The sequence below is a fragment of the Mytilus galloprovincialis genome, chromosome 2 (genome assembly GCF_965363235.1).
Source record: "Mytilus galloprovincialis chromosome 2, xbMytGall1.hap1.1, whole genome shotgun sequence".
In the NCBI taxonomy this organism is placed as follows: Eukaryota; Metazoa; Mollusca; class Bivalvia; order Mytilida; family Mytilidae; genus Mytilus; species Mytilus galloprovincialis.
This window is the reverse complement of record NC_134839.1, coordinates 99,108,422-99,123,767: the sequence shown is the minus strand read 5'-3', so window position 1 is coordinate 99,123,767 and position 15,346 is coordinate 99,108,422. Positions and strand designations below refer to the sequence as shown.

The window sequence follows — 15,346 nt, the reverse complement described above, 5'->3', positions numbered from 1 at the left end:
AGATTAACATAGTTATATGTTTAACCAAATACCAAAAACATTCCATTGAAAAAAAACACCAAAAAATCATTTTGAAATTTTCATGTTTTACATTGACTTTGTAAGTTTCATAACTTCTATTTATACCATTGATATTGCATCATTTTTGGCACTTTGTCAAATGAGGTCATCTGATATATCAAATTGAAGGTCTCAATAAACTCTACTTAAAAATGAAAATTTTAAACCTCTTTTTCATCCCAGGTGAAAGGGTGGGGTCATTTAGTGCAAAAATTCAAATTTCTCAGATGGTAAGGTTGTTGCCTATCAAATGAAAGAACATAAAGCGTACATTTCAAATTTCAAATTGACGTCCCCTAAAAATTGGTTGGATGGGGTCATTGAGTGCAAAAAATAAATTTTCTTTTACGATAGGGTTGTTGTATATCAAATGAAAGGTCATGATGTGTACATTTGAAATATCAAATTCCCAACCTCCAAAAATTGGTTGGATGGGGTTATTAAGTGCAAAAATCAAACTTTTTAGAACATGGCGTTGTCGCATATCAAACGAAAGCTCATCTACCCTGTGTTACATATATCATACTTCCGATCTCAAAAATTTAGGCGGATGAGGTCATTAAGTGTAAAAAGCGAAAAGTTTCAGAAGGTATGCTTGTCGTATATCAAACGAAAAGTCGTACAAAGAACATTACGAAAACATCACTTTTACAGGAAAGACCTTTCAATTGTTTTACAAACAATTGAGATACTAGTTATTACGAATTTTATTCTTTGCACAAAGATATGAGCATTATTATGATATTCTGGTTCAATGAGTTTTCCCAGATTTTTGCCCATTAGGACTTCGAAATTCTGTGCAATTCAATGTTCACTTTGTCACCACAAGTCAAATGACACTCCCACAAGGTGAGTTAATGAGAGGAGCATATTTCATATTTTTAAATGAACATGACCAAATAATTATTCATGATTATCTGTGATCAAAATTTAAATCAATATTTATCACTGTAATTTTTCTTTATTTATTTTTAATGAAAACTTGTTCAAAATTAAACAAAACATTTAACCCCCTGACATTCTACTACTTCTAGAATAATATACTATATACTCTAAAATTTCACCAAAAAAAATCACTCCAAAATCTCACTCCAAAAATTTCACTCCAAAATCTCACTCCAAAATCTCACTCCAACACTCCACTCCAATACTCCACTCCAACACTCCACTCCATAAAATACATTATGCCCACTAGGACATGTAGGAGTTGTACCAGTGGAGCAGAAACAACATCACTTCGGGAGGGGTTGACAAGGTTCATCTCTGATTTTGTGAGGTTCATGTTACTTTTCAATTTTGTATTTTGTGGACTGATGGCCATTTTTTTCTTCTTGCATTGATTCTATCTGGTTTTCTTTAAAACTTGTGTTTTGATTGGCATCTACTTCATTTGAGCTCCTTTGACTGACCGTGGAAGGTCCATGTGTCGTTATCATAATTATAATGTGACCTAAAGCTATTAATTGCCATTGCTTGGCATCTGTCATGTTGTCTGTTTATCAGTTCATATTTATTATTTTATACATTGTAATTTTTTAAAATAAATCTCACTGCTCTATTATCAAGTAACAATAAAACTTTGCAACAGTCATCCCCAGTGTACATGTATCAAGTTGAAAAATTGTTTGCATGTACGTACCCTTTAGCAAGAAAATACATGATAACTGCTCTATTTAGAACAGGGATCAAATCAGGCTTAGATCTTGCGAATTATATAAGAAAGTGATATAACCTTCAGCTCAAAACAAACTCGTCATCATCATCAACCAGTGTTGTAATGAACTGAAGTCATTCTCAAGAGGACAGACAAAGGCACTCACAAATTGACAAGAAAATATGGAAATGTGGTTTGATTGCCAATGTGAGAACTGGTGACCAAAAGACTAGGATAGAAACAACTATGTGACACAGTACTTATAAAAAAGCTAAATTTGGCAACAAAAAATTTAAATAATTCAAAGGTAAACCAGCAGCATTATTTATGTTAAAAAAAAATTTGTTTTGGAATATGAAGTTGAAAACTAAGATGAATAATAAAAAAACTTAAAACCAAAAATCATCAGAAATTTGTAAATAACTTGACATAACTATAACAGTAAATCTGGCCTATTGAAATAGAAGAATTGTTTGGATAATACATTTGTAGTATCAAACAAGATATGGTCAAGACAGTAAAAAAAAACTTTGTTCCATGCACTTTTTAAAGTATTTTCACTCAGTTACTCTTAACTATATTATAACTTAGCTTTTTACATTATTGAAGTGTTTTATGCTAGTAACATTATCTTACGAAGAGTGTCTTGTTGGAATCTTGATAATTTAAATGCAATTGTTATAGGCAACCGATTATCTATAAATTAACAACATCTTAAAATGTGATAAAAAAAAAATCAAATGAAGAATGGAAGCAGAGAAGCAGATAAATTTTCTAAAAAATCATGTTGAATAATGTATACTGCAGACAAAATTACTTTTGCAGAACCATAAAATAGTATAGTCATAAAAAACTATTTTGCCTCAGTTTAGAAAATATGTACAATGTATATAAACCCCTGAAAAAAATGATTTGAATCCAAGTTTACTTCAAATTCAGTCAATGGTTTAGTCACCTTTCATCAGAGAGATACTGATCTCTTCTGCAGGGATTTAATAAGATTAACTTCATATATATAAAGTGATGGAATAAAAATTACACCCACAATGAGTACGGATACCCCTTGATAACATTCTATAATATATTACCAAATAGGTATTTTATCTATCTGTAAATATTTACATTACGATAAAATATGGGTATTGTGGTATTTGTATGTGCTTGTATTCCTTTTGTGTAACGATGTCACTGTTTTGTTGTAGGACAATTAGAATGTGATTTTTGGGAAGTGTTGTAGTGACTGTCTAATGTGTGACGGACATCAGAATTTTGACCTGTAGTTGGACTTTGAATCACTTTATCATTCGTTTTAATCTTTACAATGGTAAGTTTAACATCTTAGAATTCATCAGTTAAAATCAATTTATTAAAATAAAAAAATAATTTTTGATAAAGAAATTTATGTTTTTGGGGAAAAAATCATAAATTTTATGTAACATTTTAAATGTCAATTTACCTCCCTTATTTGGACCAGACTCCTATTGCCTATAAACTAATCCAGATGATTTTTTAAAACTTTCTTTAACACATAATATGCCGTTGTTCTAATCTGCAATTATAGAAAATGTTTATGAATTTTTTAGAATGACTTTGTAAAGGGATTTTGGAAGCTTAATTGTAAGTGACATTTATCAATAGATATAATAAGATGTGGTATGAGTGCCAATGAGATAAATCTTCATCCAAGTCACAATTTGTCAAAGTAAACCATTATAGGTCAAAGTACCGTCTTCAACATAGAGCCTTGGCTCACACCGAACAGCATGCTATAAAGGTCCCCAAAAAATGCCTAGTGTAAAACTATTTGATGTATGAGTGAAATCACAGAAATATATAACATATATCCCTATTTTATGATATTTCTATATAAATTTTAATGCAAAATATGAGTTTTGACCCCAATTTCACAGTCCTGATAATAGAAAAGGATGATGAGAGTGGGTATCTGTGTACTATGGACACATTCTTGTTAATTTTTGTTCTTTCATATGTTTTTGAGTTTAGGATGTTCATTTTCACTGAACTAGTGCACATTTTGTTTAGGGGCGAGCTGAGGCCTTCTTTAAGGTGGGGTATTTTCTTGCTGTGTTGAAGACCCATTGGTAGCCTCAGGTTGTTTTCTGCTCTTTGGTCATGTTATTGTCTCTTTGACACATTCCCTATTTCCATTCTCAATTTTATTGTTCCAATGTAAATTTGTACTTTGATTTATCATTTTAAGATCTATATACCGGTAGTTGCTTTACGATTTGTCCATCTAGCATTGATATATAGACCTTTAATTTTTGCAATAGGAAAAATATGTTGAGTTATCTCCCTTAGGCCTTATGAACATTCTGCAGTTTTATAAAAAACATGAAGAATCTACTCCATTATGTTAACTAGATTATTCTGCTTAAAGAAGAGAAGCTGATTAGTCAAAAAAATCATCCTAGAAATTTTTTTTTTTAAAATTAATGGAATATTTTATTTGTAAGCTACTTATCTTGTCAGATGATTATTAATTTAACAATTAAAGAATAATTCAAACCATCCATACTGCCTATATGGTTCAAAGGTGAATATTTCTTTAACCTTTGACCATAGAAAATAGTTCAACAGTCAGTGCAAAGAAATTAAAAATCTTCACTTTATTTGAAGTGAGAACTATATTTGGTACAGTTAATAAAATTATTAAAATTATAAGAAGTAATCCATTTACTTACCTACCTTATCAGTCACAACCTTCCTATAACGAGTATGATTGCTGAAACACAATCATGGTGTTTATGGTATTCAGATTTACTTTTATATTTATTTTATAAAATTGAGAATGGAAATGGGGAATGTGTCAAAGAGACAACAACCCGACCAAATAAAAAACAACAGCAGAGGGTCACCAACAGGTCTTCAATGTAGCGAGAAATTCCCGCACCCGGAGGCGTCCTTCAGCTGGCCCCTAAACAAATATATACTAGTCCAGTGATAATGAACGCCATACTAATTTCCAAATTGTACACAAGAAACTAAAATTAAAATAATACAAGACTAACAAAGGCCAGAGGCTCCTGACTTGGGACAGGCGCAAAAATGCGGCGGGGTTAAACATGTTTGTGAGATCTCAACCCTCCCCCTATACCTCTAACCAATGTAGTAAAGTAAACGCATAACAATACACACATTAAAATTCAGTTCAAGAGAAATCCAAGTCTGATGCCAGAAGATGTAACCAAAGAAAATAAACAAAATGACAATAATACATAAATAACAACAGACTACTAGCAGTTAACTGACATGCCAGCTCCAGACTTCAATTAAACTGACTGAAAGATTATGATTTCATCATATGAACATCAGGCATAATCCTTCCCGTTAGGGGTTTAGTATCATACCATCATAACATATGAGAAGAACATAACCCGTGTCATGCCAACAACTGTTTTTAGAATAAATGTGTTTAGTTCCGATGCAAAGACCTTATCAGTGACTCAATATTAACGCCAAAATATGCAATCTTTAATGACTTGACAACAGTATCGTAATTATATCCCTTCTTAATAAGTCTATTCAAAGGTTTTGTAAGTTTCTGAGGTGAATACTGACACCTTTTATGTCTGAGCTGTACTCTAAGGTCTCTGACTATGAAATATTTTTGTTATTCGTTTTTATGTTTTGGAGTTTAGAGTGATGTCCATTTTTACATTTTTCCTAATGGTCCAGCTGAAACCTTTGCTGTAGGAGTTTCTTGCTGTGATTAAGACCCAATTGTGGCCTTGGTTTTTTTCTGCTCTAAGTCTGCCAGTCTTTGGTCAGGTTGTTGTCTCTTTGACACATTACCCATTTTCATTCTAAATTTTGTTATAATATTTGAAATATACATATTTCTAAATCCCTGTTGAATACCTCGCTATTATATTATGTTTTTATTTTGTGAGTGATGTTTTTTCACCCTAATGTAGGGCGAGGTTAAATATTTTGAAAGTTAAATTAATTGTATTACAAGATGTAGTAAAATTATGTCTTATTGTTTTACATAGATTTATATATATGTAAGAAATGATAAGTTATCCAAAAACACGAATAACATTTATTATGTTGTTTTAGGAAATACAAGGATTGTAAAAAGTTTATCCAAAGATATTGTCAGGTGGATGTTATTATGAAGCAAAGGACAACATTCAATACTGTTACAGGTAAATATAATAATACGAATATGTGGTATGATTGCCAATTAAGACAATTCTCCACCAAATAAAGTTGAAGTTGACAACTAAAGGTCCCCATAACAACTCTTTACCAGATACTGAATGACGTAGAAGTAAACAATTATATGTCCGCATAACAATTCTCCACCAGAGACCAAATGGTGTAGAGGTTAACAACTATAGGTCACCATCAGCCTTCATCAATGAGCAAAAAAAAACAAAAACCAAGTACACATAGAAAGCTATAAAACGCCAGAAAGACAAATGTTAAAGGAAATGAGAAAACTAACAGTCTGATTTATATACAAAACAATAAACAAAAACAAATATAACTTACAGAAACAAATAACAATCAATGAATTACAGACTTGGGACAGGCACATACATAATGTGGAGGGATAAACATATTTGCTGGCACCAAACCCTTCTCATGACATTAATATATCAATGCCATCTTTTTTTCATCATTTATTTCAGTTTGATAACAGTTTCATTTATCATTTTATAATTAAAGTTTAAGGCATATTTTATCAGAAGCTTAAGCTATATAATACAGAAAGAAGTATACATTAAACCAGCAGAGTTATTAACAGATACAGATTTTAACCTCAAAGTTAAGGTAAGAAAGATAATCTAATAAAGCTAGCTTACAAGCTAGCTTTGAAAATATTTCAGTTCACCCAAACCAGACCATTTACTCTTTGGTTACAAAGTAGCTGGATGAATTCTATTCTTTCTTTTTTTCTAGGTGGGAGGGGGCATGATCAGTTCAATTAGAAACTAGCAATCTGAAAAATAGGAAACTAAATGCATCTTTCTTTGGAATCTGACAGATTTGTGCATAAATATGAAACTCGTATATATATTGAATTTTCAAATAAAAATGAATGAACAAGATAATAGAGAAATGACTAGATAAATTTCATTTCAGTTAATATGTATCAGGGGAATTTTAAAGAACTTTTTGACATAATTGCAGTTTTATAAATTGTAACCCCCCCCCCCTCATAAATGATGTTGAGGTCAAAAGGTTAATTACAAGGTCAGATATTAATAGACTGAACTTTTGCAAAAGTTTTGAACCCTGATGCTATCGATTGCCGTATATGTCCAAACCATATGTTCAATTAGTCCCCGTTCCACCATTTGATGTAAATTGTATGCAGACTTTACAAAGTGCATGCAACTCAGCCTTTGAATCCATGATACTTCTGTAATTTTATAATATTTGAATTGCAGACCACTTTATTAAAGGTATCAACGATAAAATGATTGGCCTTGTATAAGGTGCCTGTTCTCTATCTCATCTTTTGTTTAAAGGTCATGCACCTTAAAGTCTAGTGTGTCAACTTGGTAAATTACCAGTGATAACAGTTGAAACTATTTGTTATTTTAAATTAGTATATACGGATAAGCCTTTGATCGATATCTTGTTTTCCCTTTTAAGTACACCATTTAAAACCAAATTTAATTGTCAGTGTTTTTAAAACCTGAAATTAGTCAATAATTATGTTGAGAACTCAGTGAAACGGTATACATTGTATCCCTGTGTCGGAACCTATAATTTTTAAGTCGATTTTGTGACTATAAATTTTGTTGAGAACTTTTTCCCAGAGTGTTAAAAATGAAAAGGAAGGATAACATGAATGTTGTCAATGTAAAGCATGAGATGATTTGATCTTTTATGATAAAATAGAAAACATTTCACTGGTAAATACGGTTTAGGAAAGGTTAACACTTTCACTTGTATTGGATTAATACAAAATGGGGTGAGTACTATATTAATAAAATTCATTAAACAAGGGCATAATTATGTACTACCTTTTGACAGAAGAGATTGAACATAATTGTTTTGAATGTATCTTCTATTCATAACAGTAATTTGTCAACACATCCTGCAGTTTGTTTTGTACTTTTCATGTTAGACCCAAGGAATATTTAATTAATGTTAGACACTATACATTATAGTTTTAACGCAAGCTACTTGATTTTTTTCTTTTCTAACCATTGTATCTTAGAGCGTATGTGTGGCTCATAATTTTCCAATGTCCAAGGCTCCTTGTTGAAGACTGCACTTTGACCTATAATAGTTTACTCTTATATATTGTAACTTGGATGGAGAGTTGTCTCATTGTCACTTATACCCCATCTTTTTATTATCTACATTGATTATTATCTAATCTTAAGTTGATTCAGTCAATTGTTACCATGCCTAGTGGTACCTGTGTTCATTTTGTATACTGACATATATTGTCCACATTTACATGGGTTTCAGCTTATTTGTAATGTAGAACTAAGATAATTGGGCACAGATCCTGTCATTTTTGAAAACAGAAGTGAAATCCCTGGAACATTACAAATGTTCACATCATTAAAAAAAGGGAGAGCATTTCAAAAAGTTTTACCTTGGACTTAATTTGACACAAGTACATTTGAGGGTTTACATATTATCCAGTCTATTATCAGATTAGTCGTTCACCTGTTGTGATCAGCTGATACTTAGAGCTCAAACCTGTTGTGTTAATTACTGAACAGAGAAATCATAATTACCACATTTAATTGCCAAGTAAAAATTACAAGTGTTCCCTTGAGCATAAGAATTATCAATAAACAGATTATCTTTGAATAATATATGTAACAATTTAGTAATGATTCTTTGAACATTTGGTTTAATGTGTTTATATTGTGTAGTAAAATGATTGGATAGGAGAGATAATTGTAAATATGCCCCAGGGTGTTGTTTTAAAAAACATTGCAAAATTATTTTATTTACTTGTAAACTGGATTTTACAAGCTATTGAATGAATGTGTTATGTTAGAATAATTTAATTTAAAAGTATAAACATCTTTATCTGTCTGACATAACAGATTAATACTTTGCAGTTAAGTATTGTCATCTGTACCATTTTAATATTCTTTATTATTGTCACATTTTTTAATTAAAATGAAATAATCTATAGTACAATAATAACATTGATTATTTTCGTATTTTAATATCACTAGTAGATGGAGTTAAAATATCAATTAAAAACTACGGAGAAAAATTTGAAATCAGGCCTACTGTATTCTCTCAATGGATTGTGGTTGACCCTCAGTGAGGGTTAAAGTAAGAGCTTGTTGGGCTGTTTTCATGAATGATTCAAAAACTATTTTATTCAATTAGAAAAATAGTTGTATGAATACAATGAACCCCAAGGCAGGTTATTTGTACTATATGTCATTGTACAGATCACACTTCCTTTTCTAAAAGGAAATAGCCTTAGGCTAAAACAGAAGCATGGCCATTGTCATACATTCCTAAGTCTTGTACTGATAAAGAAATTGGTGTTTTTATGTGTCACAAAAAAAAACTCTTGACAAAGAAAATTATGTAACTTTATCAATATTAAGAAATTCATAAGACGAAATAGACATTGGCAGCTGTCAGTTGTTTTTTTTCTGTGAAAGAGAATTGAATTTCTGTGTAGCTTTAGCTACTATGGATATTTATACTGAAACCTTTTATTGTTTCCCACCAAAGGGTTAATTTATTAATGGGGATATAATGAATGTTTAATGAAGGATTCTATTGCATACCTTTTATCAAAGAATGGATTAATTTGAAACATTGGCTTTTCAACCAGTTGTGCTTACTTCTGACAAAGTGTTATGTCCAATGTATCTTTGGAAGGTACAATTTAATTTCAAAGATTTCTATTTTGTGGATTGCTGCTTATTTAGTGCTTTACTATTATTGAAATTATCAATTATAATCAATGAAGATAATTATTGCTAGAAGTGAAATTAATCAATTAATGACATTAAAATTTCATCAATATTGAGCCAACTAGTGTATATGAGATTTCATGAAATGAGGAAGAAACGTTCATAGGTGAAAGTGAATATAATTTGTACTGAAGTTTAGTGAATGTTTTAATATTATTTAAGGACATATATTTAATTAAAAAGTAACACCTTGAGAAGAGGGATATTGTCCCAGGTGAAGACTTAGCTATGTAATCTGATTATAGTAAATGATAAAATACTTGGGACACTACAGCTAAGATAATATTTTAATTTCATTCAATGTAAATGTTTTAAGATGTCAATATTTCAACTTGTGTTGAAAAAGTTCGGAGGAGTAAACGAAAATCTTGCGACTTCAGATGTGAGATAAAGAAATGAAGACATTTTTTGTCGGTCTTGTCTCACAAATTATCTAAAATTTCAGTAAACTGACATTGAATACCATCCTATATCTAAGTGTGAAGAATACACAAATAATTGTGGTATAAATACTGCATTTCTTTACTGAAAGGATTTAAAATGAAATGACGATCACCTAGTAAAATGAGATGACCGCTTGGATAAAATTATAGGGAAGACTATTTAAAAGACTCTCTGTTTATTGTGTTTTCACTGATGCATGATAGGAGATTAATTTTGGTGGAAAAATAAGTGTTTTCGTATCTGGTTATTGGACAATTTTCGACACTTTCGAAATCATTTTCTCTGGAAGATTCCTTAGTTTTGGATACAATGCTGAAGTGGGTTAAGTCATTGTAAGTATATAAACTTTGTATGATCATTTGAAATGAAAGATATAGAAATAATCAATATATATTTTATACCACCAGTCATTATCGTGGGCGTAGGGAACAGGTTATTAAGTTTTTGTCTAACTAGTTGACAAGGATTGTATTTAAGATTTGAATCCTAGCTAATTTATTATAAAGATAAGAAGATGTGGTATGATTGCCAATGAGACAACTAACTATCCACCAAATGGAATGGATATTAGCAATCATAGGCAACCATACAGTCTTCAACAATGAGAAAAACCCTGTATAGTCTTTAATAGTTAAACCTATCCTCCCCACTGCCTTTATGTGTGAATATTCTGCATTATTGAACATTTATAGTATGTCAGTAAGAAACAATAGCATTTAAATCAATTTACAATAACAAAAGTGACCCTTGGTCATATTTTTTATATTCAAATGCACCAAAAAACAAAAATTTTAGATAAGTCATAAGTTAAAAGTTCAAATTTGGTTTTAATACCTTCTGTCACAATACATGACTGGAAGAGCCACATAGAAATAGAAAAAGTTGATACATTTATTTAAAAACAAAAGTAGTTATCCTTTACCTATCCCATACATTATAGGCACCTTGGGTGTAAACTAAAACCAATGATGTATGAGGTATCTATTGGTTTAAATAAATTTTATAAGAAATGAATTGAATGCATATAGATTTCTGTAAGTGAGCAGTAGTGAAGTCATTTGGTACAGGGATTTTAATTTTCTTTCTGAATGTGAGAAATACTTGATTCAATGATGTTTGTGTATGTGTTTGGTTCTGACATTGGAGGCCTCACTTAACGCTAAGGACATACACTGGGTGATCTTAGTCTACAAATATGTGTTAGAGTTCCTTTATACAGAAGGTGAGGGATTTCTCAATGATGGTAAAACCCATTTGTATGAAATTGCATGATGACCTAAGTTTATAGCCTACCATATTATTTTGTTATTAAGAGTAAAGCAAAATTACATGAAAGAAAATGTGTAAATTTGGTATTCATACCTTGTGATAATTACCGATAATTAGAAATGAAAAGGTCAATTTGAAGGTACAACAGAATTTTACCTTTTGGCAAATGCTTGGTGGCTCAGTGGTCTATGTTGCAAGTTCAAAATACAGTAATCAATAGCTTGTCAACCTTTAGATGTGTTTGAACTACTGAACACAGATTAAGGTTTAAGTTGATGTATTTTACATTTTATATATTTCATTCAAGTAATATGTCCAATATTAATGTGGAAATAAGTAAAACTTGTAGTTTTAGTTCAATGAATTGTGTACTTCAATGATGAAGGGTGACATTATGTTTTTAGTAATGTGTCTTCTTCTTCTTCTGGTTCTTCTGCTTCTCATACAACCTTGTTTGAGCTATACATTTTTTTATGCCCCAACTAGGGGCATTATGTTTTTCAGTAAGTGTGTCCATTTCTTTGTTTTATATTCCCGCTTCAGGTTTAAAGTTTTTTTGGTCATGGTAGTTTTTGATAAAGTTGAAGTCAAAAAAGTTTTTGGTCAAGGTAGTTTAAGATGATGTTGAAGTCCAATCAACTTGAAACTTAGAACATGTACACATGTTCCCTATGATATGATTTTTCTAATCTTAATGCCAAATTAGAATTTTGACCCCAATTTGACAGTCTAATAAACATAGAAAAGGATAGTGCAAGTGGGCATCCATGTACTAACATTCTTGTTATCTTTGATTTTTGATTTTTAGCTTGAATTTGTATCAACATATGTCATTACATCTGTATGGTCATGCCTGTCATATTACCTTGACCTTTGACATACTTCTAGGTCAAATTTCTTCATTTTTTTTGAAAGGCCATGTGAATAAAACCTATCAACATTAATAACAAGTTTTTTTTCTAATGTAACCATTATTTGTTAATTATAAGGATAAAAGCATTGCAAAACTCTTAGTATAAGAAACCACAAACACAGAACGGGTCCAATTTAAGTATTACTTATATTTCACTTTTTAACGTTTTATCAGTATGTGTTAGTCCAATATACTGAAAAAACTCACCTGAATGAAGATTAAACTTATTTAAGATTTAGAATTGACAAGAATGACGAGTGAAGTGACAGTTTGTGCTTAGTACTACAAATATGCTATTGCTTTAGTTGAAGTAGAAAGTTTTGTACCTAATCAGATTGTATACCTGTAGAGAGACCTGTATACCTCATACTTATCATATTGTTTACTTAGGGTTGGTATGGGTGGACTAATAAAATTACTCTTTTTAAATGATAAAAAACCACTAGATTGTTAAATATCATTTTTGTTGCATGCTTTAAAATCATAGCATTGCATCTCAAGCTTTTCTGAACATAGGTTCTCATTTGAGTCAATAAGTTTACCTTTAGTTTCTCTCATATAACCCTGGCTATCTTGACCCTTGACATGTATAACCTGTAAATTAATAGTCTGCTGAATATTTAATTTATTTGGAAGACTGATATGGACAGGAGTGGGTGTGACTGTGTATTGTTATGATTCTGATAGGCCAAACAAACTTTTTGTTTGTCTTTTTTACATACGATACTGGAACATTCATATTTTAAGGGGTATTTTCATATGCTGTAAGATACTGAATTTCAAAAAAATATGTAAGATCTTAAAATACTGGAACCAATGTCAAACAATTTATAAAATTGTGAAGATATTCACAGTTATGTGAAATATTTTATAAAGAATAGAAAATATTAAATAAATTTTTTCACAAAATGACTCATAGAATGTGGTAAACAATTTTCTATTGAAAAGTTTATATAGTAAATCTTCAGTGTCATATTGTATCTTTTATAAAGTGTGAAAATATATTGCTACTTAAAAATGTTTATGTAAGAATACCTAACAGAAAATGTTTATCTTGATTAATTTACATGCATTGTTATCCAGTAAGCTTCCTGTGTTAAGAAAACATTCTGTTACAAGGTGAATGTTTGAATAGTGATTTGATTAAAATAATACCTGAACAGTATTATGTTTAAAACTCACAATGCTTATAACTGTGCATCTGGTGCCTGAATTAGGATATTCTTTTACTCATCTCTTTATTTCTGAAATATATTGTCTTGATTTGCACTTTTTACAATTTGCTAGGAACAGACATAGAAATTGTAGTCAACAAAAAGAGAAATTCACGAAGGACATCACAGTGCAAGACAGGGATTACTGTATAATCAGGCAGTTGATCATGAGATGGCATAAACATTTAAATAAATCTTTATAATTCAAATGGTAGAAGACCAAGATGCTTCATTCCTTGTATACAGATACCTTATTACAAAGTTTCTGTCTGTCATGTATCCATTGTCCTTGACCTTATTTAATGGGTTCAGTGACCCCCAAGACCAAATTTCAATACTCACTTATCATGAGCATAGCCGAGCATAGACGTTATACATCTATATGTTATCAGTAATAGGATGACTACATTTGGTTTCTGGGTTCCTTGCAACATCTACATGTCCAGCAGGTCAGGGGTTCACTTGACTGACCTCATTTCATGGATCAGTGATCAAAGTTAAAGTTTCATGGTCAAACCTGTATCTTAGATGCTATAAGCATAAGGTTGGGTCAAGTAAATTTGGTGTTTTGAATGATTGTAAGGTGAACATGCCTGTCTGTCGCATGATTTGTCTCACTGTGACCTAATTTACATAGATCATTGATAATAAAGTTAAGTCTATGTGAGACTAGTACAATGTAGTAAAATCTTCATATTACAGACTTACAACATGAAACAGGAGAGACATTTCAGCAGGTGCACTTTTGTTAGTTTAACTTGCTACGGGGAAAAGTCAGTAGTTTTCAGGTCCATCTACTACAAAGCAGCATTCATAAATCATTTCATATGTCTTTGTCTCTGATATAGTTGAAGGATTGCTTTGCTCATCTAACCACCTTCTAAACTTGATATTTATTTGGGGACAGTATTTAGACCAGACTGCTTTGAGTCAGTTTTAGAAACTTGAATATTATTTCATAAATCTATAATTCCTTTCAGACACTGTTATTAATTATTATTCAGACATAGACCTGTTTCAGTACAAAATAACATGTTGTATGATTGTCAATGCTATTTACAGTACCCATAGAATTTACTTATGACTTGTTGTTATACATGTATATATATTTCATTTATATGTTGTTTTAATAATATTATTGTCTGTATTTGGTTCCAAGAAATATTGAATTGAATTATCAGAGACCAGATGACATAGATGTTAGCAATTACATAAGTGTTTCAAAAGATTTTATAGACAGAAATATGTTTAAAAGATTTTATAGACAGAAATATGTTTAAAAGATTTTATAGACAGAAATATGTTTAAAAAAGTATTTATTAGTCTTTTTCTTTTTGAATAATTATGATTCTTCTACATTCTGATATGAACCTGATCGTTACCAATAAAAATTAACATTTCGTGTTCATTTGTATGTGTTTTGAATACACAAAGGGAATGACAAATATGTTGAAAAATGTATCATTAAATAATATCAATGCAGAATATCTACAAAGTCACACTTGACTTATTATTATTTGTCATGTCTTAGTGAAAATGGTCCACCTATTTTTATTAACTCTCAGTAAAGGCCATATATAGTTACAGTTCCCCTTTAACCTTTGTAAATTTGAACAAATATTGTATGAATATAAGACTGTGTATTTGTAACATATATATATAAACTGCATGCATTCCTGCACATATTGTAGTAAAAAATATTACTGAAGTTATTCTAACTATTGCAATAATTATCTTGTCTTCTTTTCTTTATAAAAAACTTTCATCTTTTCAAGAAAAAATAATAATAATATTTGCTTGGCCTTATGTAAATAAAGTTTTGAATGGCCTGAGATGCCAAGAA

The 15,346-nt window shown here is 30.5% G+C and overlaps 1 protein-coding gene across 10 annotated transcripts in view; it reads left to right on the top strand.

Annotated features, from left to right (window-relative positions):
- The window catches only part of LOC143065073 (uncharacterized), a 76,112-nt gene that overhangs the window by 9,310 nt on the left and 51,456 nt on the right, over nucleotides 1-15,346 (top strand). The window contains exons 2-5 of one of the 10 annotated variants that reach the window (XM_076238396.1): nucleotides 2,917-3,038; nucleotides 3,298-3,331; nucleotides 5,798-5,886; nucleotides 6,433-6,517. Coding sequence is in view for 5 of the 10 variants with exons in the window: in XM_076238401.1 (XP_076094516.1) it covers nucleotides 10,417-10,439 (23 nt within the window). In the remaining 5 variants the exon portion in view is untranslated. Of the gene's footprint in view, nucleotides 1-2,916; nucleotides 3,039-3,297; nucleotides 3,332-5,797; nucleotides 5,887-6,412; nucleotides 6,518-7,646; nucleotides 7,668-10,120; nucleotides 10,440-15,346 lie in introns of those variants that run through there. The other 9 variants (XM_076238395.1, XM_076238394.1, XM_076238393.1 and 6 more) reach the window with 9 other exon arrangements.